The sequence below is a fragment of the Rousettus aegyptiacus genome, unplaced genomic scaffold, assembly GCF_014176215.1.
Source record: "Rousettus aegyptiacus isolate mRouAeg1 unplaced genomic scaffold, mRouAeg1.p scaffold_m13_p_6, whole genome shotgun sequence".
Classification (NCBI taxonomy): Eukaryota; Metazoa; Chordata; class Mammalia; order Chiroptera; family Pteropodidae; genus Rousettus; species Rousettus aegyptiacus.
In genome coordinates, this window is record NW_023416309.1 from 54,839,541 (window position 1) to 54,862,147 (window position 22,607).

General features: G+C 56.1%; 1 protein-coding gene across 1 annotated transcript in view; it reads left to right on the forward strand.

The window, feature by feature from the left end:
* The window catches only part of HTRA1 (HtrA serine peptidase 1), a 46,381-nt gene extending 25,682 nt beyond the window's left edge, over positions 1 to 20,699 (forward strand). Inside the window, exons 4-9 of the mRNA XM_016149070.2 lie at positions 13,398 to 13,592; positions 14,531 to 14,563; positions 15,856 to 15,970; positions 17,190 to 17,247; positions 18,648 to 18,743; positions 19,984 to 20,699. Of these exons, the coding sequence (XP_016004556.2) occupies positions 13,398 to 13,592; positions 14,531 to 14,563; positions 15,856 to 15,970; positions 17,190 to 17,247; positions 18,648 to 18,743; positions 19,984 to 20,152 (666 nt within the window). The 3' untranslated portion in view covers positions 20,153 to 20,699. The remainder of the gene's footprint in view (positions 1 to 13,397; positions 13,593 to 14,530; positions 14,564 to 15,855; positions 15,971 to 17,189; positions 17,248 to 18,647; positions 18,744 to 19,983) is intronic.
* The last annotated feature ends 1,908 nt before the right edge of the window (positions 20,700 to 22,607 follow it).

The window sequence follows — 22,607 nt, forward strand, 5'->3', positions numbered from 1 at the left end:
TCTCGGCAATAACAAAAAAGAAGGAACGAGCAGGAGAACTCTGAGCAAGCAGGACAGAACCAACAGAACGGGGGCTTGAGGGTCGAGAATCGCTCCAAACGGTCTTTGCCATGTGGGGCATGGCCCAGCCTCCTAATAACCCCGTGAAGCTGGTGCGACCGCCCGCCACCTCCAGGGCCCAGTGGCTAAGTCGTTGGCCCCGAATCTGGGGCCCGTTTCTTCGCTCTAGCGTCACGATTTCACATGAAGGGTTCCCCGTTACTTAAATAGCTCCTGTCCTTCCCGAGTACACGGTGCCCTCCCGGCAGCAGCGGCCAGCATCGCCTGTGGGGTCTCCTCCCCACCAGGCAGTCTTGGTGCGCCCAGCGGTGCCCGTGACGCGTTAGGCCCAGCGGCTCCGCCCCTGGAAGATGCAGCTGGATGTCGCGCATGCGCGGAGCTGGCGGAGCCCGTGCTGCTGAGACCCCAGCCCCGAGTCCCGGCCCCATCGGAGCCCGATCTGCCTACTTCTTCCACCCTCGGAGCTCCCCTCGCATCTCCAGCGAACCTCCCTTGGCTTGAGGTTGCCAGAGATGTTCCGGGCTTGTGACCAAAGAACTTTTTTTTTTTTTTTGCTTCTCACTGCTGAGCAGACAAATGTGCGCTCGCTCTCCCTGCTGGGATTTGAGCCGGGCGAACTTTCAGAAGCAGCTCAGGGAGTTGGCAGCCATGTCCTGCGTGGTCCGCTGTCCCCACCGGCCCCGCAGCAGGCTTCCCCCTTCTGTCCTGGGATTCGTAGCTCCCCTCTCGTGCGGCGGGGCCTTGCCCGGCCAGCATGCCCCTGGAGACAATGCCAGCTGCAGGAAGGAAGGACAGTGTGCAGGCAAACATTTTAATAGGAAGCAGCTTTGAGGGCAAACTAGTTCAGCTTCAGATACTGACTGTTTCCACGTGTGCCTAACACAACACTGGCCGTGTTCGCAGAGCGGTTTAAATCTCCATCCAAAGGCAGCATTTTGTTCATGCAGTTTTTTTCCCTGAGTAGTTCAGAAAGAGAGAGAAAGGGACGGAGGGAGAAAGGTAAAAAGCTATTGGGTCGCTTTAGGCCAGAGGAGGGGGAGAAGTACTGGAGGTGTACGGAGGAGGCTGAGGGGGAAAGTTACTCGTGTTACAGCTGTTTTTCCAGCCGTGTTGATCGGGAGACACACAGGCGGAAGGCAGATGTCCCCTCGGTGACTGCCACGTTCAGATCGTGTCCCGTGTACCCTGTATACAACCCTTTACATGCTTCCCCGCGGCTCTCGCAAGGAGATCTTAACTTCTGCGGGGCCTGGGCCCGGCCAGATGGGGCGGCCCTCCCCGCTGACCTCATCTCCCCCCTCCACCCCTCACCCACTCTGCTCAGCCACCCCCTCCTCTGCGGCCGCCCCACCGCACCCCACCGCCACTCTGGGGACCCAGAACCCCAGAGACAATCACATTTCACTGTGCCTCTCTTTATCTTAACTCACAGTTGACTTATTTATTTGATGATTTAAGTTTATCTTCACTGTGAGAGTGTGAGGGGCACAGTTTTTGGGTGATAGGTCCCCATATACAGTGTCCGAGTATGACTGTCAGAGCCCTCTGCTTAGAGGGAGGCAGGCCCACTGCTCTGTGGGTGCAGGGGGTGGGGGTGGGGGTGGGGAAGGGGGCCGGGGCTCACGCAGTGAGTGGCAATCCTATTTTCTGTTAAGGAGATACTGGTGCACCAGGCTGGTCACAGACACCCCCCCCCCCCCCCCGTCCCCCAGCACCCTGCTTCCCTCCCAGCTTCTCGGCTAGTGCTCCTCGGATCCCGAGGGCTGCCTGGGGCTTGGTGACACCTGGCTTGGCTGGGGCTTCCGCAGCCCGCGGTCTTTGGTAAGGCGAGGCCCTGGCCAGGTGGCGAGGTTTCCTGTGGGCGCTTCGCCCTGACGCCAGCAGCCAGAGGAATATTTGGAACCAGCCTTGTTGAGGCTTGTGAGGTGGTTTTCTTCCCTCACCCCCAGGCCTGCCACCTTCGAGCCAGATGCCACCTACAGACCTGTTTGAAGTGGCTGAAGAGTGAGACCTGGAGGTGGGGGCGGCTTTGTTTTCAGAGGCTCCTTTTACTGCTGAGCTGGCCGCAGGGCGGGGGAGCGGACAGCACTCATCTTCCCGAAGTTCAGACCGGGTCGTGCGGGTCGAGGGCCCGGGGCCTTTCGCATGCAAGTCCCAGAGGACGAGCAGACTCTGGGCTCCTCCAGGCCTGTCTCAGAATCTGGTCCTGCGAGTGGTGAATCTACCCTGAGTCCTCCGCGTTGGGGGGGGGGGGGGAGGGGGCGACCATGGCACCATGGTGAGGGCGGGTGTGGCCTGGGTTAGGCGTGACTCAGCCAGCCAGTTCTCCTCAGGCAACCTGAGCGGCAGAAGGCGCTGACTCAGCCAAACGAGCTTGTCCAAAAGTGAATCAGATAACACCGAGCCTGCATGGGGATGGCGCCCCATCTCCAGTCTGCCGCTCACCCTGGAATGTGGCTCGCTCTGCCTAGTTACCCTCTTCTTCAGTTTCTGTGTTTTTCCATTTTGGATTCCTCCACCCCCCCCCCCCACCCCCTCTCTTCCAGTCTTTTTGTGGTCTCCTTTCTTTGTCTCCCTGACCTCAGAAGGCTGCTGGTAAGTTTACTGAAGAAGCCACAAAGAAGCCACAGCCTCCGTTGACGCTCCCGGGTTTCCATTACTGTATTGATTTGTTACCATTTTTAGGGGGTTGAGGATCAATATTTCATTAGGCAGTGTAAACCCAGATGGTGGCACGGAGGTCGGCCCTGTCCTCTGTGCCAGCCGTCGTCCGGGGGCCGATGGGGGCTGTTCTGATTGCAGCTCCTTTTGGAATGTGAAAATGTCTCAGCTCCCCAAACTCTCCAAGCCAGAGCCCTTGTGTGTTCTCTGGCCCCGTTTCAAGAACTTAGTTGATTGAAGGAAATTCTTTGGCTGTGTTTTTCTCTTAATATGGTAATGCCTTTTTTCACGTTGGCACTGTCCTCAGGGAATTGGATCAAGACTTTATTATTTATGGTCCAGGCAATGCAGGTCCTGGGTTGTTAGGACTGAACTTGTAGGTGGCCCACTGGGAATGTCTTCCGTCCTCTTCCCTGAGTGGGGAGGTACCTCAGTTCCCTTTGACAGCGTAGTGAGTGTGTTAATAGTGTATTAGAGTCCAGGGTTGGCCACGTGCAGTCTGCAGCCCCAATCCAGCCCTCTGTCTGTTTTTATAAATAAAGTTTTATTGAAACACAGCCTTGCCCATTCCTCTCTGTAGAGTCTGAGGCTGTTTTCACCCTATCGCAGCAGAACTGCATAGGTAGAATGGAGACCATATGGCCCGTATTTACTTTTTGGCCTTTCACAGGAGGAGTTTGCCAGCCCTGGTGTGACATGATGAATGTGCCGGAAGCCAAATATGCTCATAAGACCCAAGTGAGGTGAAAGGTGAAGCCCTGGGTGACAAAAGGGGCAGGGACAGAGAGGCTCATGTCATTTGCTCTTCCTCTTGGGGGCGGATCGTGCTGCTTTGCTGCTGCTACTGCTTTGGTTTGGCCAGATCGAGCAGAGAAGTCTTATTTTTGCCCGTTTCTCCGTGCTATCAGTGGAGAGGAGCTTACGTGAATTCCAAGATATTTTTCAAACTGTTACCCAATTTTAAATCCTAATGACCTTTTAAAGCCTGGTTTTCTCATTCTTTCATTTATCCCGTATTTATTCACAGAGTTTATCAGCATCATAATTGAGCATCTGTCTTGGCCAAACACTGTGCTAAGTGCTGAGGATGTATCGGCAATGGGTGAAAGCCATAAATTACAGTCTAGTGTGGGAAATAGGTCACCCAGAATAAACACGGTGATAAGTACAAAGACGGAACAAGCAGAGAGGAGGTAGAAGGTGCGGGAGGGGGGTGGGGAGTCCTCTGTAGGCAGGGTAGGCAGGAAAGCTTACTGCGGAAGTAGCATCAAGCTGAAATGGGGAGGATGGATAGAGCCAGGAACGGGGAAGAGTACAGGGGCTTGAGTTACTTAGTTCTTTTCTGCCCAGCCCGGAGGACCTGGACCTTGGACCCAGAGCAAACTTACTTTCCAGTGAGTTCATTAGAGCTCTCTAGAACACAAGCCAACATTCCTGGTTAGCGGGTCCCTCCACATGTTGTCTACATGCCTTATTGGATCTTCAGGATTCCAGGTCATCCTCTGGAAATCTCCAGTTTCTTATGCAGTCAGTCTCCTGAGCGTCTGACAGTGCAAAGGGTCGTAATGGACCGGTTGCCTCTCATTCATGGCAGTGTAGGTCTGGATCCTCAGAACTGGTTTCTTAAAACCGTCAAGACCACAGTCAATGGCAAGGGAGAAGTAAGACATTCTGATGACATGAGGGCTGCTCGTTCCAATAAGAGTGCTAATTGGCAAGTCACTTTCGTTAATTAAGGCACTTGAATTTGATAACGAGAACACATGACTCATGGTGTTTCCGTCTTTGCTGTGGCTACCAGGCAGCTCATAGAAACCATCGGTCCTGTGGTTAGAATGGTCTCTATGTCCTCGTTTTATGTCATGAATATACATTAATTAATTCACTTCTTATAATATGTCCTGTGTCATTAACCATCTCAAATCATTTTTACCCAGGGGAGATGAAATATCTTTTAAATTTTTAAAAATACATTTGAAAGGAACGCTCCATCCTGGGCAATGTCTTTGCCAAGGGCACACGCTCTGAGTGGTCAGGGGCAGATGGCAAGGAGCCAGTTTGCCTTCAGTTTAGTCCAACAGACAATGCGTGCTGAGCGCAGAGCCCGCCCGAAAGAGTGGGACCACAGCCTTTCCCCTTGGGCAGCTGGCGGACGTAAGCTGTTCTCTTTGCTTCCCCGAATCCTGAGCCGGTAGCCGTGTAGACGGCTGACAGCCAGGCGGTGTCGTAAGTTACCCAGACCGAAATGCCTGGGTTCCCTCCAGTCACTGGGCCAGCCCCACTTTTAAGATCTCAGTGGATCTTTTAGCACCTGGTTTGTTCGTCCTTTCATTTATTCATGTCACATTCATCGATTTATAAATATTTGTTGGCCAAACACTGTGGTAGCAGCGTTGGCCAAAATGGAGTCAGTGGATAAAGGCTGGGGATCAAAGGGGCTGACAAACAGAGAAGGCAAGGGCTACACTTGACAGGGACAACGTTTGTCCTCCTCTGGAGGCTGCAGAAGGTGGACGCTCACTGGCCGCTGGGTGCCTGTGTACAGCCGTTGACATTTTGTGGCTTAGACAACGAGAGAAAGGGAAATGCCAGCATGTCTTGCCATAGCTTAAAGGAGACTAAATATTATGGCGGTGTCCATAGAGAGTGAGGGGAAGCTTGTTCCATTTTTTACTTGCTCTTTCTCTCTCTCTCTCCATTTTTCTATGACCATCCTCTGTTCTTTTTCTTTTTCCCTCTATCACCCCACTTCCCTTAGCTCTCCCACCTGAACCCCTCCCACCCCTCCACCTTCTCATTTGTCCCACCTGTCCCCCCCCAACCCCACCCCACCCCGCCATTCAATAATGTTCATGTGTCAGTCGGGGAAGTGGATGGTGGCAACTGGATCACCCTGCTCTTCTGGGGCTTGCATGCGTTGGTGACCTCACTCCTTCCTGCCCTGGCCCCTTGGAGTAGTGCCCACCGTTCACCTGCTCCATGCAGCCACCCTTCCTTGGTTGTACCCATGACCTTGTCATCACTGATGACCTCCACCCTCTCTAATCTGAATCCCAAGAACCTCACTGTTGGCCCACCCCCTACCCCCCAGGAGGGCTGCTTTATGGGCGCGTGACCTGTGTACTCATGGGCCCTATGCTCAGAAGGGTTCCTTGTTTGGGGGGTTAATGCTCTCAGGTCATCACCTTAATTTTATCTTTGAAGTGGTATTTTGTAGGTGAAGTCTTATGAGACAATGGAGTGTGCGCTGGGGATCAAAGCCTCGGTCCACGCTCTGTTCCTTCCCGCCTCCCCAGGATGGGTTCTCGGCCTCCCAGCTCCCTTGTCCCCTGGACCCCTGGCCTCGAGCAATAATCACTGCCATGCTCCTTCCCCCAGGAAGAGAGGGTGAGGTGTAGGCATGCACACCCCACGGCATCTGGGGGCAGTGGGTGATGTGACGGTGACTAAGAGGGGCCAAGCCTCTCCACCCCATCCAGGGACCTAGTGCATCCTGGTGAGGAAGAAGTTGCAATGCCCTTGGGGTTGCTCATCCTCTGTGGGTTGGGGCACTGGGCCTGTGGGATGGAGAGGTGCCTGGCTCGTCTTCCATGTCCCAGGCTCAATGCCTAGCTCTGTCCAGTAGCTAGGGGGGCTGAGCACTGAGTCCTGGGGTCCCCAGGTCTGCACCCAGCCCATGAATATCTTTGTGCACCAGGGACACCAAATAGCAAATAAAAAAAAGGTAGGATAGGTTGAGAGGAAGAGAATGTAGAAGAAAAGACTAAGCTTTATATTAGAGCCCGTGGCGCTCTGTAAGCGCTTTGTGAGCCAGCGAGCGAATCGCGTTCCTGTCCTGCCCTGAGCCCCGCCAGTCATGCAGCTGGTCCTGCCCCCAGCAGCTCCGCCCCAGCGGGTCCCTGCTTCACCTGGGTCCGCAGCCCACTGATCTGCTCACCTTTCCAGGCCTCGTGGGCTCCCTTCCCCCCGTACCAGGCCCTATAGATGTCACCGTCCCTCGGGCAAGTCTTAGATGCTGACACCCCCCTCAAGCCCTCTGTGGCCTAGTTTGCTTTTCCCCAGCAGACGTGCGAGTTCCATGGCCTCCTGTGGGTAGGGGGGCCGTGCTTCTTTCCCCGTTGCATGTTTTTTGAAGAAAATGAAAGGTTAGCGTAACCGTTTCCAGAAAGCAGATTGAATCACTCAGTTGAGTCACAGCCAGTCGTTGCAGTATTAGCCTTTGAAGCAAACCTCAGCACACAGGGCCCGTCTGGACGATCTGGCCCCTTGCGAACAAGTGTGCCGGGCAGCTGGCGGGTGCACTGGCTTCTGCAGATTCAGCAACAAAAATATTTTTGTAACAGGAGCACTTTATGCTTTTGAAGCAAGAGAAAGAAGCAGTTGACTTGCCTGGGGAGGTTAAAAAAAAAAAGCCGCCGGTGTTTCCTTCGCTTTCGCTGGTTCGTTTTACTGCCCTTTGCTCCAAGCTTCGGAGAATGAGGCCGCGATGAAATGAGCACCAGGGGCCATTAGGCGAAACCTGACATGGCCCGAAGCTCAGATATGGAGGGGTCATTGCTTTCGGGTCCCCTCTAGAGGATTGCCAGCTGAGCCAGCATCCAGAGAGTTCCAGGCATCTCGTCCCCTCTCAGGGCTGTAGGGGTTCGTGGGAGTTGCCTGACCCCACTAGGGAGATGTATGAAGAGAAATTGATTTACTCAGGGCTCTAGTGTCTGTTTTAATCAGACCAATTTAACCACTGTCTGCTAATAGGTGTTTTTGTTTTTGTTTTGTTTTGTTTTGTTTTGTTTTGGAAATCAACCAGGTCTTTCGGAAAGAACCTTAATTATCAGAGCTGGGATGACCTTAGACATCACCAGGCTCAACTTTCTTATCTTAGAAATGAGATAACTGAGACCAGAGAAGTCCAAGTGGCCCAAGGTCACGGAGTGAGTTAATGCAGGACCCAGACCAAATTCACATCTCTCACTTCCTGGGACAGCGTGCTCTTAGGATGCGAGGAGGGCGAGGTGGCACTTTGTGAGTGCGAGTGTGTGTCCGTATGGTGGGCGCATGTTTTCTAAGTCTGTACTCTGCACCACCCTGGGCTGGTGATAGAGAGTAAGCCGGAAGCAAGCCATGGGCCTGGGGACATTACTCAGCTCAGGCCCAGCCGGTCTCTCTGGAGGACCCCAGCAATTGTGATTCACCGTCCGCAGGGGCCCAGGACACAGGTGAGGCCCGTGAAGCAGGTGGGGGCGTGCGGGCCTGCCTCCACGCCCCGGCCCGGCTTGTCTGGGGATAATTCAGGCGCCCGCCGTCAGAAAAACAGCATGGGCTTGGGGACGCGTGGTCGGCTTCCTCTGGCTGGCCTCTGATTTTTCTTCAGCTCCCCTATGGCTCTGTTTTGTGTCATTTCTGCTCCTGTCACCTGCCCCTGTAGAATGATCTAGGCACAGAGCAGGTCTTTCTCGCCAGCCAGCGGGCCATGTGCTCTGACCATCTGGGCAGTGGCCAGTGTGGGTTGGTGATACGAACACCCGGGATGGAGGCGTGGAGTATTCGAGATCTGGGAATGCCACCACCTAGCCGTGGGACCCTTAGTCCCCTGGTGAGTGGAGCGGAGACGATGCCTGTCCCATCTGTCCCACAGAGTGGCCGGTTGTGAAGGCTGAGGGAGTGGCAGAGCCCCAGGCACACAGGGTATGTGTTTGAGGGCTGGGTTTCCCTCTGGTTCTGCTCAGACCACCTGTGTCTTACCCTGGCTACCATGCAAGTTTTGAGACCACTGCTTTCCTTTGAAGCAGACGTCTCCTCTTGCCCCACCCCAGCCCCCAAAACATCCGCAGGAAAGAGCAAACACTTCCTAGAGCCCTTTCCAAACATCATTATGTGTTAGGATCTCCACTCTAAAATGAGCCCTTTCCCCCAAGCTTCGGTGGACTCGGGATCGCCTTCCCCGCAGCTTACTCTCTCTGCCGGCAGAGCCCTGGGTTTGCTTTGCATCTACCCCGAGCTGTGCCATTCCTAGCACAGGCAGGTACCGAGGGGGCAAAGGCAGCCATGGGGCCACCTTCCCCTCGCCAGGGGGTGGCTGAGGGCAGCCTGACACCTGGATGCTGGCCGATGACCCACGAGGAGGAATGTGCTGGGCCCTTCTGGTTCTCTGCTCTCGTGCGAAGACGCTGGTGGAGAGATCTTTACTTCCGCCGGGCGCTGTCTTTATGGGAGGCCTTGCGTGGCAGTGTGTTTTGACCATGAGAGCAAGCTGAACTTGATCAGACAGAAGGGAGGGAGGGGCTTCCTCTTATGTCATCCTCGAGCCTTTGACGGGGTCAGCCCTGGCACCACCCTGCCCTTGAACCGTCGGGTCCCTATTCCATTTTGAGTCGGATCTTCCGTTACTTGCAGCTGAAAACAGCCTAACTGATGCACCTGGATCATTTTTGGTGCCATTCTGTATTTAGCCCCTGTGGGAGATGCCGGGCCGAGCTGGCCACTTGGACTTGTTTTTACCGCTGTGTGTCCTGGCGGCTTGAGTGGCTCTCTACCCCCCAGGCAGTGAGCCTGGCGGGCACGGCTGGGTGGCGTGGCTCCTTTGCGTTATTGTGCCGGGCATGGAGAGATGCTCAGTGGACGCCCATGCAGAAGGCTCCTTCCCGTCGGCGGTGTCCGTGGGGGCGGTGCCTCCGGGCCTGCCGCTGGCCTGTTCGCTGTCACCTAGATGAATAGCGAGCGCCTTCTTTAATCATATTTTGCAGCAACGTCTTCCAAGTTGTCTCGTTAAATCGACCACACAATTAGTATCCTGCCTATGGCTTGTGTTTAGTCATTTAACATGGGCGTGATAAGGCGGGTGTCCACACCCAGACTCTTGACCCCCTCCCCGGGCTGTTTCTCCATTGACCTGGGGGGCAGTGGGCTGACAACTCCAGTGTTAGGGGGACTTGCGTTTTCTTAAAGTCACTCTCATCACCTCTGTCGTGAGGATGTCATTTTTTAGCACTAGCGAGCGCGTGCAGACTGCCGGCGGATGTGCGTTTCTACCTAGACAACCCCCTTTCCTCCAGGCCTCCCAGGCACCCTGCTCTCATGAGCGTGAGCGTGACCTCGAGAACTGGCAGTGTGATGGGCTCCCTTCGGGATGTCCCTCCACGTAGGCCGGGCCCTCTGAGAGGGGCCCGAGGGCTCCCTGTTTGGTGCACACCCCCACTCGCCGGCAGGGCCGCGCGCCCCATTCTTCCTTCTCCCCCGCTCTTCTCGTCTACTGAGTGGAGGGGGCTCTCGGCCTTTACCTCGTAGGCTGCTGCGAGGCCCCAGCGAGGTGGCGAGATGTGGGAAGTGGCTGCTAGGAGAAGGGCCGGCGTCTCCGAGACGGCCCCAGCCTCAGCCTCGGAGGGCATCAGACCGAGTCTGCAGATGAGAGGGCTTTGATGTGGGCGTGGGGAACCGGCCTGCAGGTGTGAGCAGCGGGGTTTCAGACCTGCAGGGCAAGGCCAGGCCTGGCTTGGCGCTTCCAACAGTATCTGCATTTCATCTCCCCCAAAGCCCCCTGTGGCGCGTGTGTCTAGACAGCTAGGGAATAAAATGCTCAATTACCGAGTAGGAATTTGGCCAGCAGACATATAGCCGCGTGAGCAGACGGGCCGGAGGTGAGGATGGAGGCCGACGATGAGTCCCACTTGGGTCTGGAGCAGACAGGGGAGTCTGATGCTCGTGGAGTCACTCGGCTCCCCCGAAATGGCCCCCAAAGGGCGTGTTGACTTCATGGAGAGGCATAAACCTGGCTGAGCCCCTAGCTGTGTCTCCGTCACTCCCTTGCAAAGATTTCTGCCTACAGTTAGAATGTCGTGTTAAACGTCCTGGAGGGGGCGGGGGGCAGGGGGCACGTCCGAAAGCCGAGACGCTCGTTTTTTGTTTCTTGTCCAGCTGGGCTGCTCATTCACTGTGACAAGTCACTCCGCCTCTGAGCCTCAGTCCCCAGATCTGTAAGGTGGGGAGGAATGTGCTCTAACTCCCAAGCTGCTCGTGGAAGCACCTTGTCATCTGTGAGGAAAGAGGTTCACCCCCTTCCCATGGATTCAGGTCTCACGCTACAACCCCGACCCCGACACAGGCCGAGTAAAAGCTTCCCTAAGGTGAGACCAGTGCAGCTTGGACTAGATGGCACTTGTGACGTGCACGTCCTCCTCTCTGTTTAGTGAGGACTGGTTTGGGGGAGACTCTGGGCCGTGTTGCCGACGTCCACTGTTCGAGCCCGCGTGATCGCCCGACTGTGGACGACTTCGTTGCACAGGAGCCACGCTTGTCCAGGGGGTTCTCCGGTGTCCCCTGGAGGCCTGGCCCTTCGCAGCCAGTATGTCCGAGCAGCATGCAGGGCCTGGAAGAGAGCGTGGTGTTCGGCCCCTCTGCCTTTCAATCCCCCACACCCCCGCCCCCCCCCCCAGACCTGGAGCCTGGGTCTGGCTTCCCGCCCCGGGCACAGACGTGGAGCTGCAGGGGTTGGGGTGAGCACATGCACAGTGCAGTCTTGCCACCAAGTTTCTGATGGCTGCCTGGCCTGTGGCTGAGCTGATGTGGGCTGGGCCCACCTTTCTGTAGTTGAACTTGATCTTTGGCCTTGAAGTTGGTGAAAAGCAGCTGTTACCTTGGGCAGCCAGGCGGACCCGGCCCGGGGGCCTTCGCTGCTGTGTCCCCTGCCCACCCTCCACGCCCAGCCCTGACGGCTGTTCCCAGGCCCTGAAGGAATGGTGGTGTCCCCAGCGGGCCTCCCCCATCACCGGCCCTGAGTCCCGCCTGCCCACTTGCCGCGCTGCGACTGTCGGATGAAGTCATTCCTGGCAGGGGCGGCTGGCGCCGGCCCAGGGTAAACAGGCCGCACTGAGCTCACTGCTGTGCCTGGACGCCGATGGGCTCCGGAGCGCAGGGCTGCGGGCCTGCCCCCACCAGGGCAGCTCCGTGCACTCTGACCTCGGGTGACCTCACGGTCTGGGCAGACCCGGCTGCCAGCCTTCACCTGGGGTGGGGTGGGGGAGGGGGCGGCTGGGCGACATGGGCTAGCTTGGGGAGGTTAGTCGGCGGGGTGCCCCCACTGGGTCTGCACAGACCCCAACGCTAATAACAATAACCAACGCTTCCGCGAGGTCACGTGACCCACTTAACGTGCTGCCTGACACGAGCAGGTGCTCAGATCTCAGGTCTCTTAACTCTCACAGCTAAGCGATGAGATAGGCACGTGACCCCCATTTTCCAGGTGAGGAAGTGCGTTACCAGCTCAGGATCTCATCAGGCAGCCTGGCCCAGGGGCCTCTCAGTGTCTGTGGTCTGCGGGGCATTTCTGCCCACGTGTGTCTCTCAAGGCGGGTCTGGGGTCTTAGATCCTTTCTTCCTCTGTGAACATTCCGGCCTACCGTCTTCCTGAGCAGCACCTTCGTTACCGGCGTGGGGCCTTTGCGGGTGCCGTGTGATGGATGAGAGAGTCTGGGTCTGGGGTCGCACCCCAGGTTGAAACCCCTGTTCTCTCTCGAGTTACCCGGTGGCTCGGAGCCTCACTTTCGTCCTCTGTTAAATGGGCCCCGTGGCCACCGTACCTCGTCAGCCTGTGTCTGCTCCACCCCCGGCAGAGGAGAGGCTAAAGTCACCACCGGCCTCTACCCACCCCACCCTCCTCGCCCCACCTTGTAAGGTGGACAAACATGAGGACTTTTGAATTAAAATTAGCTCAAGGTCTGGGCTGGTCTTTGCCTTCTGGGCCTGGTCTGCAGGTTTGGGGCAGCTGCTGGTTTTCTGTTTTTTTGTTTTGTTTTGTGTGTGTGTGTGTGTGTGTGTGTGTGTGTGTGTGTGTGTGTGTGTTTTGACTCGGAACAAAGACAAAAGGAACTCCTTGGTTCTGGCCGGGAAGGGAGAGGGAGGGCCTAAGGCCTTCCCAGTAGGAAGCCGGGCTCTCCTCACCCTGGTGACTCAAGCTGGCTTTATTTTGTCCTGTTTTGGTTCTGAGAGTTGTTTGGGGCCCTAGCTCTGCCCGTGTCTGGGATCAGGCTTGCTGGGTTAATCAGCCTGCCGGGCCGGGAGCAGAAGTGGTTGGTGCAGGACCTTTTCAGAAGGGGAGAGAGCCCACCTCTTGGGTCTTGGCGTCTGGGAGTCCTAGGAAGCCTTGCTGTCCAAAGCCCATCCCTGCCTCTCACCAGAATAGCCATGAACTCGGCCCAGCGATGCAGCAAACTGAGTCGGAGGGGTTGTGGCCCGCAGTGCCCCGTGATAAGTGGGGCAGCTGCACCCTCCGCCTGGCCCCAGGCGTCCGTGGCCTCAGGATCCTCCCTGGGGCTTCACCCTCTAAGACCACCCCAGGTGGCCTTGCTCCAAATCCAAAATTCATTTCCCTCGGTCTCCTGATCGCAAGGTTTCAGAGCGTGTCTGTGCGGATAGCTTCACGGTGTGCGGAGGAGCCCTGGGGTAGCCTCCAGCGACCTTCCCAGGCGTGGTGTGCGGCTTCAATGCTCGCAACAGCTCACGACCAAGTGCTGACTGCGTGGGCAGGAAGGGAGGCGCGGGCCGCACCAGCGGGGGCGCAGGCCTGGCCGTGGTTCCGCACGGCCCGGTGCTGAGCGGCCGGCCTCGCGAGGCGGCCCGGGGCGCGTGGGCGCGCACCCGTCCTGGCCCCCTCACCCCGCACAGCATCGCCGACCTTGTGCTTGCAGGGAGAGCTGCCCGTGCTGCTGCTCGGCCGCTCCTCGGAGCTGCGGCCTGGGGAGTTCGTGGTCGCCATCGGAAGCCCGTTTTCCCTCCAGAACACGGTCACCACCGGGATCGTGAGCACCACGCAGCGCGGCGGCAAGGAGCTGGGGCTGCGGAACTCCGACATGGACTACATCCAGACCGACGCCATCATCAACGTGAGCCACCCGCCGGGGCCGGGCGGGTTTTCAGGGGGTCGGGCTCTGCAGCTAGGGGTGGGGTCAGGACCTGCGGGCGCCGTCCAGGGAGTTCTCTGAGACGCCCCAAAGCTGATGGGGCCACATGCGCTGGTCTCCCGCCCCCCATTAGCCTCTCAGGGACTGCCGTGAAGGGGACTTCAGCTTTACCAAGGTCCGCAGCTCTGCGGATGTCCCCTGTCCGGCCCCCAGGGGCAGGGACCCTCAGTGCAGCTGCTGCTGCGGCTTTGTGGCAGGAGGGTCACTCACCCCAACAGGCCCTGCAGCCCCCAGGGGGCGTGGCTCTGCCTCGGGGCAGCCTGAGCACCGCCCCCACGCTGGGATCTCTGCGGAGGCCGCGGGTTGCTCCGCACTGTCCCATAAACGGAGTCTTCTTTACATCACATTTTTCTACTTCCGTGGTTCCCCCATTGACGTTTCTAAAAAGCAACGTCCCTGCTCCGACCCCATCTGTCTGGGAAACTGGAAACGTGATGCGTTTTGTGAACTCGCTGCCTCCAGTAGGTTTTATTCCCAAGCTTCCTTGTGATCTGCGTGAAGTAATGGAAATAGGACGCAAGGTGTGGATTTCCAGCCCCGGCAGGCAGGGCACAGACCCGGGGCTGTGCAGGTGGAAATAATACTGCGACAGCACAGCAGGTGGGCAGCCAGCCCGCTGCCAAGAGAGCGTCGTGTTGGGGGTTTTAGAGAGTTCGTAGTTGGCCTCTGGGCTTTGGAGCAAAAAGAATTTCCCATTTATGGCACATCTAAAACTTTCTGGAAATGATTAAGGTCCCTTTTTTTTTAATAGCAAAATATTAGATCGACAGGAATAAATTTCAGGAAAGAAACTGCCAGGCGGGGAAGTAGATTGGATAAGGACGTAAACTCATAACCTTTTTATTTTTGCTTCGTTTCAGTATGGAAATTCGGGAGGCCCATTAGTAAACCTGGTAAGGCCTTTTTAAAATCTGTGAACTTGCCGAGCACATTATCTGATTCTTTTAAAGTGAAATCCGTGAATGTACTGTATCTGGAAAGGGTAAAGTATACTGGGGTCGAGGGTGGGCGATGTCATGCCAGTGGACACGCTTGTGTTTCAAAGTTATAAGTAAATGCAGGGGAGCTCAGGTCCAGCGCAGCGTAGCTAAAGGACAGGCCTTCGCTTTGAAGGCGTCAGCAGTTCTGGCCTGTAGCAGAAAGGCACGGTCCTTCATGTGAAGTCTCCAGGTTGCTGGAGGAGCTGGCTCGGCTTGTCCACAGTCTTTGTCTTGGCCAGGAGCCCTCGCTTAAGACCTGGCTGGAATGAGGAGTGAGCCTGTTCTTAAATACGTAAGCATAAAAAGGGAAGGCTGAGACTCAGACAGTGGGAGCAAGGGTACAGATCAGGGGACAGCCAGTCCAATTCTCATCTAAAAGGGCATGAAATTGAGGCCATCTTTAGCAAGGGTCAGGAGGGCAGTGCCTCCTGGCTGGCTCCTTGGAGTTGGGGACTGAATTCTCAATACTGTGGAAAGTGTGGCAGGGATGATTTATACTCTCGTGGCCATTTTCCCTTTTAAGCCTGAGTTGACCGAATCGTTTAATAATGGTATCCGGAATAATGGTCAAATGGCGTGAGGTGATCCTGTTATTTCAGGGTCATTTCCTACTGTGTAGCGTGCACTGAACTGTGAATTTATCTTGAAGCACAACCCGTAAACTGGCTTCCTGCATGAAAAGCTAGTTCCAGACAAGCAGAAGTCTGAGCGTGCTCACCCACAAGCCCCCTGCAGCTCCCCAGGGCTGCTGTCCAAGACGGGGCTTCATTTTCCTGGGAATGAAGCCAGCAGCCTTAAGTACCGAGGTGGCTTCTCCCACGATCCGCAGAAGAATCTTAGGATCATTGGACATGGGAGAAGCAGGAGGGTGTGGACAGCCCCCCAAAGGACGCAGAGGTTTGGGAAACATATTCCCATGAAAAAAGAGCAAATGTGCAGCTAGAAACTTTCCATCTGAGGTTGTTTTTTATAGCACAGCGACCCTCGAGGACGAGCCTACAGTGTGCCGGTTCGTTCTCCCCTTGCCGAGCATGACTTAACGATGCCCGCATGACAGACACTTCCCCCGGCGACCCCGAGCCCCTCCTACCCGCTCCCCTGACCCCACTCAGTGACAGCTTTCGTATGGATGCTCCAGTCCCTAGCTGTGCGTCTACACGTAAACCCTCCCGTGTTCACGAAGCCATTTCCGTCTTGCTTTACAGGACGGTGAAGTAATTGGGATAAACACTCTGAAAGTGACAGCTGGAATCTCCTTTGCGATCCCGTCTGATAAGATCAAAAAGTTCCTAACCGAGTCCCATGACCGCCAGGCCAAAGGTAAAGAGAGATTCAGGCAGCCAGCGGGAGCGTGAGGCTTGGCTGCCCCTCGGGGACTTGGGGCAGGAAAAGCGACATACCTGGAGACCCGTCCACCCAAACTTTCCTGTGCAGAAGCGAGAGGAATGCAGTTATTAAGTCCCCGGTGTTACGTCGCGATGTTCGGCCGTGTTTGACCTGCGGTCGTGAACGTTGCACACAGTTCGTCATGTGCCGGGCACGGCCTTAGGGGATTTGTTTGCATCATTTCACTTAGTCGTTCATTCTTGTCATTGAATTCCTTCGCCCCGGCAGGTGGGGATTATTAGTCCCACTTTACAGATGGGAACACTGAGATTCAGAGAGATCGTTTATTCCACAAATGACTACGGACCTGCCCGCTCGGGGTCAGGCGGGGTTTCCCTTTCAGGTGTGATGTTGACATTCTACTCAGGGGTCGGGGGAGGCTAACAGTAAACAAACAAATAGGTAATTTCATAGAGCAATTAAGTGCCTCCCAGAACATGAAGCGGGGTGGTAGGCCAGGGCATGAGAAGAGGGGCGGCCAGTGGAGACGATGTGGCCAGGAAACGCCTCCCAAGCTGAGACGTAAGGGAGAGGGAGCCGGCGGCCATGTGGAGGGGGCGCGTTCTGACGGAGGAGCCGTGGGTTCCAGGCCTCCGCCGTGGGCCTGTCAAAGGGGGCGCAGGACCCATAGGTGGGCCATGGGACCGGATGCAGTAAATGTGCAGATGCAGAAGGCAGTCGCGGCCAGGGTCACGGCAGGCTTGGTGAGGGGCTGGGGCATGTTTTTAATTGCGTGGAGAAGGTAGAAGTTCATGATCTGCTTGGTATCTTTGGAAGGTCACTTTCAGGTTAGGGAGGAGAGTCTGCTGGAGGGCGGAAGTTGAGAGACTAGTTAAGAGGCTCGCCTCCCAGGGCAGCGAAAGCAGGCGGAGAAAGCGCAGAAACGATGGCAACGGTGTCACGTGTCCGGTGTCACGTGTCCGGAGGAGGCAAAGAGGAACCAAGGATCGCTCTTAGCTTTTGGCCATTAACTGAAATGACAGGGCTTTCCAAGGCCTCACGGCAGATACTGGTCCCAGCCAAGGCTTGAACTGCGACCTCAGTATCTGCCCCCAGGGCCCTGACTTCACACTGCACGTCTGGGCATTGGATCTGGTGTCTCCAGCGTAGCCGCCAACTGGGCTGACCTCTTGTCCTTTTTCTGTCACACCAGGCAAAGCCGTCACCAAGAAGAAGTACATTGGCATCCGAATGATGTCACTCACATCCAGGTGGGTAACCGGCCGTTTGTGTTTGTGTCTTAAATCTGAGTAAACCTGAACCTGAGAAGGCGCTCAGCGGCACTCCAGAAGGCGAGACCTCACACTGCCTTACGATGTCTTGGTTTCTGGTTAAGACGAAGTAACATTAGGAAAGAGGACGGGTGGTTTGGTTATTACCCTTGGCCTCTCGCTTTAGCTTCCACTTCGTTCGTGTGTTCTGAGCTGGTCCTTCCTTCTAGAAGATTCCGCCCTCCTCTCTGAAGGCAGGCCTGAACAGCAGGGGTGGGTGTTGGTCACTCTGCCTCAGGCCTTCCTTTCACCACTTGCTCTGTTGAAACCCACATTCCGGGAGTGCCCCAGGCACCTCCCTCAGCCCGAGCTGTCCTGTTAGCTCTGTGGCATGTGGGCCGCGGGTCAGGCAAGGCGTGACCTCTGGGCTTGTTTTCCCAAGGAAGTTGTGGCATGCGGCTGCCAGGCCCATCACGTTCTGGTGTTTTAACGCTGGTGAAAAAATCTGGTGTCGTTGTTCGAGTCCTGGTGACTAAGTGCTTGGTCGAAGTTGTTGTGCGTCAAGTTGGAAGGGAGCAGAACATATTCATGTGGATATTAATATATTATCGTTATAATGAATTAACTGTTAATTAATTGTGAACACAGTACCATAGGTTAGATACAGAAAATGGACCGATTTGCCAAACTAAAGTGCGTATCAGTTCTTGCTTGGAACTCTGGGAGACAGGTGCAGGCCCTGCGGTCCGGCCTCCTGGCTTCTCACCAGCTCTGCTACTTCCTGGCTTGTGATTTGGGGGGATGATTTGGCCTTTGAACTCCTCGGTTTCCTCTCCTCCAGGACGAGGAGACCAGTGCAGGCGTTTCAGTGTGTGGTGAACCGAGTGATTGAGCGTGCTAAGGCTTGGGTCCGTGGGTGGTGGTGGTCATCACTAGCCACCATTTATCACTTGCTCGCTCTGTGCCAGGCAGTGGGCCTTGGTGCTACCGTCAGATGATCTCATCTAATCCTCACAGAGAACTGTCGTAGGGAGCCGTCGTTATCCCGACTTTGCAGGTGAGAAAATAAGGCACAGAGAGGTTTCGCAGCTGCCCAAGATCACACAGCGAGAAAGTGGCGGAGCCGGGACTCCAAACCAGGCCAATGGCTGTACTTCCTGACTCCTTAAGCGTTAGCCACTATTAATTAATTAGTAAAATTAATTATCATGATAAAACCCTTCCCTCACTGTTACCTGGTAAACCTTTGACTCTCGTAGATGGGCAATTTAAAGCCAGGTAATCAGAGCTCCTGGGGGCATCTTAAGTCAGGGATGGGAGAAGCCAGGTGGGAGCCGGTGCCCGCAGAAGAAGGGCCGTCGGCACTCGAGTTTAATACAGGCGCTTTTTCTCCCGAGCAGCAAAGCCAAAGAGCTGAAGGACCGTCACCGAGACTTCCCGGATGTGCTTTCCGGGGCGTATATCATTGAAGTGATTCCTGATACCCCAGCAGAAGCGTGAGTTAGCATTATTTTCCCTTCTCCTACTACCCTTGTGGTTCCTGGGGGACCAGGGGAGGGGACCGTGTCCTTTTCACGTTGGCTCTGGTGATTGCGAGGGTCCTGGACAGACAGTCGGATGTCCTCGGTCGGTCCTGCCGGTCATGTCTTCTGACCCGGTTCAGCTTCCTGTCTTCGCAAGTCCCTTCGTCACCAGGGGTGGTCAGAGGGAAGAGCAGTATCAGCCTCATCGCGGGTCTCTATAACAGGCCAGGCTGGGGAAAGGGGGTTTAAGGAGCAGAGTCCCCGGGACCCTGGGCGGTGGTCCTGTCCTAGGCTGCAGGATGCATCTCTTCCTTCTGTGATCACGTCTGTTATCAGTCAGGCCATACCTGTCCACACCTGCAGAAAAGTAACCAGGTAACATCAATGCAACACAAAAAGAAGTAGCTCGGCCAACAGTAAGGGCTCGTGACCTGTACTGACATAGTGTCCAGAGAGAGCGCTAGGCCAGGGCCAGCAGACGCTTCCCTGGGGGCCAGGCCTGGCGGGTGGCCTGCTTTTGTACCACCTGTGGGCTGAGAATGGACTTGGCATTTTAAAATCTTTGAAAAAAAATTGAAAATAAGAATAGTATTTTATGACATGTGGAAAGTGCGTGGAATTCGAGCGTGAGCATCCATAAAGGAAGACTGACCGGAACACAGCCTCACCCGGCAGCTGACGTGTAGCTTCGGTGGCTTTCGGGCTGAGTACTTGTGGCAGGAGACGGTGGCCTGCAAAGTCCAAAATGCTTCCTCTCTGGCCCTTGACAGAAGTTAGCTGGCCTCTGTGCTGGACCATTAAGGACCGTGATAGCTTATACGTAGGAGCTAAAGTTATAGCGACAATAACACAGAAGAAATGTCACATAGCAGAGCCATCCCGCCCGCCCCCATGGGAACCGTTCTCTGAGTTGTGAGATCATTACAAGGAAGTGGGCCTTGGCCGTGGTCGTGGGACCTGGTAGGTGGTACGTGGCACATCCTCGCCTCCTCTGTGGCCAGTCCGTCACCCGTCCCACAGTGCCGGTGGGCATTTCTGCTGCGGGCATGATTGACAGTTTGGCCTAAAGATAGAAGGAGGCACTGTGATGCAGTCGGTAGTCGCGTAAGTTGGCCGTCCACGCCCCGCTCGCTCGGGCTTTTCGGCTCCAGGCCGGGGCTGCCGCCGCCGCGGGGCTGGCCACGTCACACTTCCGTTTCCCTCTGTGTTGCAGGGGCGGGCTCAAGGAAAATGACGTCATCATCAGCATCAACGGGCAGTCGGTGGTCTCCGCCAGTGACGTCAGCGACGTCATTAAGAAGGAAAGCACCCTGCACATGGTCGTCCGCAGGGGCAACGAGGACACCATGATCACGGTGGTTCCCGAGGAAATCGACCCGTAGGCCGAGGCGCGCGCCGGACTTCACGATTCCCGTCAGAGACGCCCCAGGGGACGGCGCACGATGCCTCTGGGCCGGGGGCACGGGACGCCCGCGGCGTTCGACCGCCGTGCCGCTCGTCCAGCAGAAACACCCTGGCCAACAGGCTCCTCCTTGATAGTTTGCAGGCAAAACCAATGTACCGATGTAGACCCTCAGGCAGCGACTCGCCCCGCCGCGCCGTGCCGATGCTGTGAGCTTCTTGCCGGCTTGGACTGCTCCTGCTTAGACAGTCCGCGTTCGTCTCCTTTACCCAAGTCGTCGTCCCAATCCAATGAGGTAGTCGACGCAACACGTAGAGAGGAGAGGCAGGTCCCACGGGAGCCGGAATGGCGCGGGGCGTGGGCGCGCTTTCCTCCGAGTCAGCACCCAGAGGAGGTAGATGCTGAGACCACGGGAGGGTGGACGCTGGCTTCCGGAACAGCCAAAGTCGCCTCTTTTGGGGGTCTCCTCAGAACGGGGAGCGCAGTGACTTCACGTCCGAGCTATTAAAATACTTCTTCATACTTTGCTTTCTGGCGTGCTTCTTTTTCTTTTCGGGGAGCAGCCGGTCCCAGTTCCTCTGAGGTGGTTGCTGGGCTCCGCAGGGTTGACTTGCGGTCCCGCCAGTTATTTCAGAAGCATCCCGTGGGGTTGACCAGCACTATGGACAGCTGCGCCTGGCCACCCTGGCCTCGTAAAGTTGGATTCGAGGACAGTTGCATTTGCATCTGGAGCTTTTCAAACTGAAAAGAGCCTGTCCACCTCATGTATCATGCAGTCAGTGAACCAAGGTTTTCTGGGCCCCTGCTCTGGGCCGGGCACGGGGCTGAGTGTCAAGGGGTGAGTGCAGAGCAGGACGGAGCCAGCCGCTTTCTCCCCAGAGCACAGTCGAGAAACCAGGTCTCTTTCTGAAAGGGAGATGATTCAGGAGACCAGGCTGCGAGCCTCAAACCGTCTTGTCCTCGGTCTCCAGAAAGCACAGGCTGAAGCTGATTTCAGTTGTCCTGGGCTCTGAAGAACCAGACATTAAGCTCTGGGGGATGTAGAGCAGGGCTCCCCTCAAAGTGTCCTCAGACAGGCGAAGCCTTAGGCGGCTGTAGGCACCTCCGTCTCCATGAAAATTTCCAGGAGTTTGGGAAGCTGGACCCAAAAAGCTTGTTGTAAAACTTTAGCTTGGACGTTTGCATGGCCTGAGTCCTCATGGGGGTGCACACCAAAGAGGGGGGCTGGTCACGGCAAGGGCAGAGGGTCAAAGGGACTCCAAGTGTTAACAGTCCAAAGGGGACCTTGAAATGGATGGAGCTGCAAGTCTCCAGACCGAGAGCTTAATCCTTTCTCAGTCGCTAGAATCGCTAAGATCAAATCAGAACAGGAGCGGCCGTGGAAGGCCCAAGTGAAACGTAGGAGCAATCCAATTAGGCAGAGACCCCGTCAGTGTTGACACGGGGCAGCCGAGCCACCTGCAACCCCGGTGCGTCCCTGTGCTCTCCGCCCCGATGGCCTTGCTGAGTCAGGCAGGAGCCAGCCGGTAAGTGCTGTCGCTCTGGACGCGGGGCTGCTTCCCTTGACGACTCAGAGAGTGGCCTGTGGCTTTGGGGCTTCTTCCTCTGCTGACCTGCCCGAGGGCCTGCTCCTCTGGGTGGTCCCAGAGCTGAGGTGGGGAGGACTTGCTAGGTGGCGTTGAGGTCCGAGGCCAGCCCCAGCCCGAGCCCATCTCTTCATCCTGTCAGCGCTCAGGAGATTATATAGATGGTCGCTCTGGGAGGAACCAGCCTGGTGAGACTGGCCTGAATCCTCTGCAAACACTCAGCAACGTTTCCAGGAGGTCCAAGGCTTCTGGGTGGGGTCAGAGTTTTGCCCGCATGTCGGGGACATACAAGGCCACAGAAATGGCAGTGCGGTACCACTGTTGGCACACGCTGCATTTGGCTACATGGCTGCACTGACCCGTGGGACCCTGGGTCCCGTGGGGGCTGCTCAGCGCAGCACCCCATACTCATCCTTGCGGCTCTCACAGGCCCTCTAAGGACATGTTTCTTCTGCTTTGGGCTGTGATGGAGGTTTTTGCATAAATTAGCCTGAAACCAGGGAGACAGAGCAGACGTGAAAAGCACATAGCTTTTGGAACTTGATAGACCTGGGTTGCACTCCGCTGTCTGCATGTTCCTGGCTGTGTGACCTTTGAGCCAGTCACTAACCTCTCCGCCTGTTTCCCGTCTATAAAAAGGGGGTAGTCACAGTACCTACTTCTTATGTCTGTCGTGGGCATTAGACGAATTGATACCTGCACATGGTAAGCACTCTACTAGCAACATGTGTTAACTAATGTCTTTGAGCCTCGGTTTCCCCCTGTGCTGAATGGGGTACACTGGCCGCCCCCCCTTGCACTGGCGTTGTGAGGGTTAACCTTGGGGAGGGTGTCGCGGAGCCACTCGGT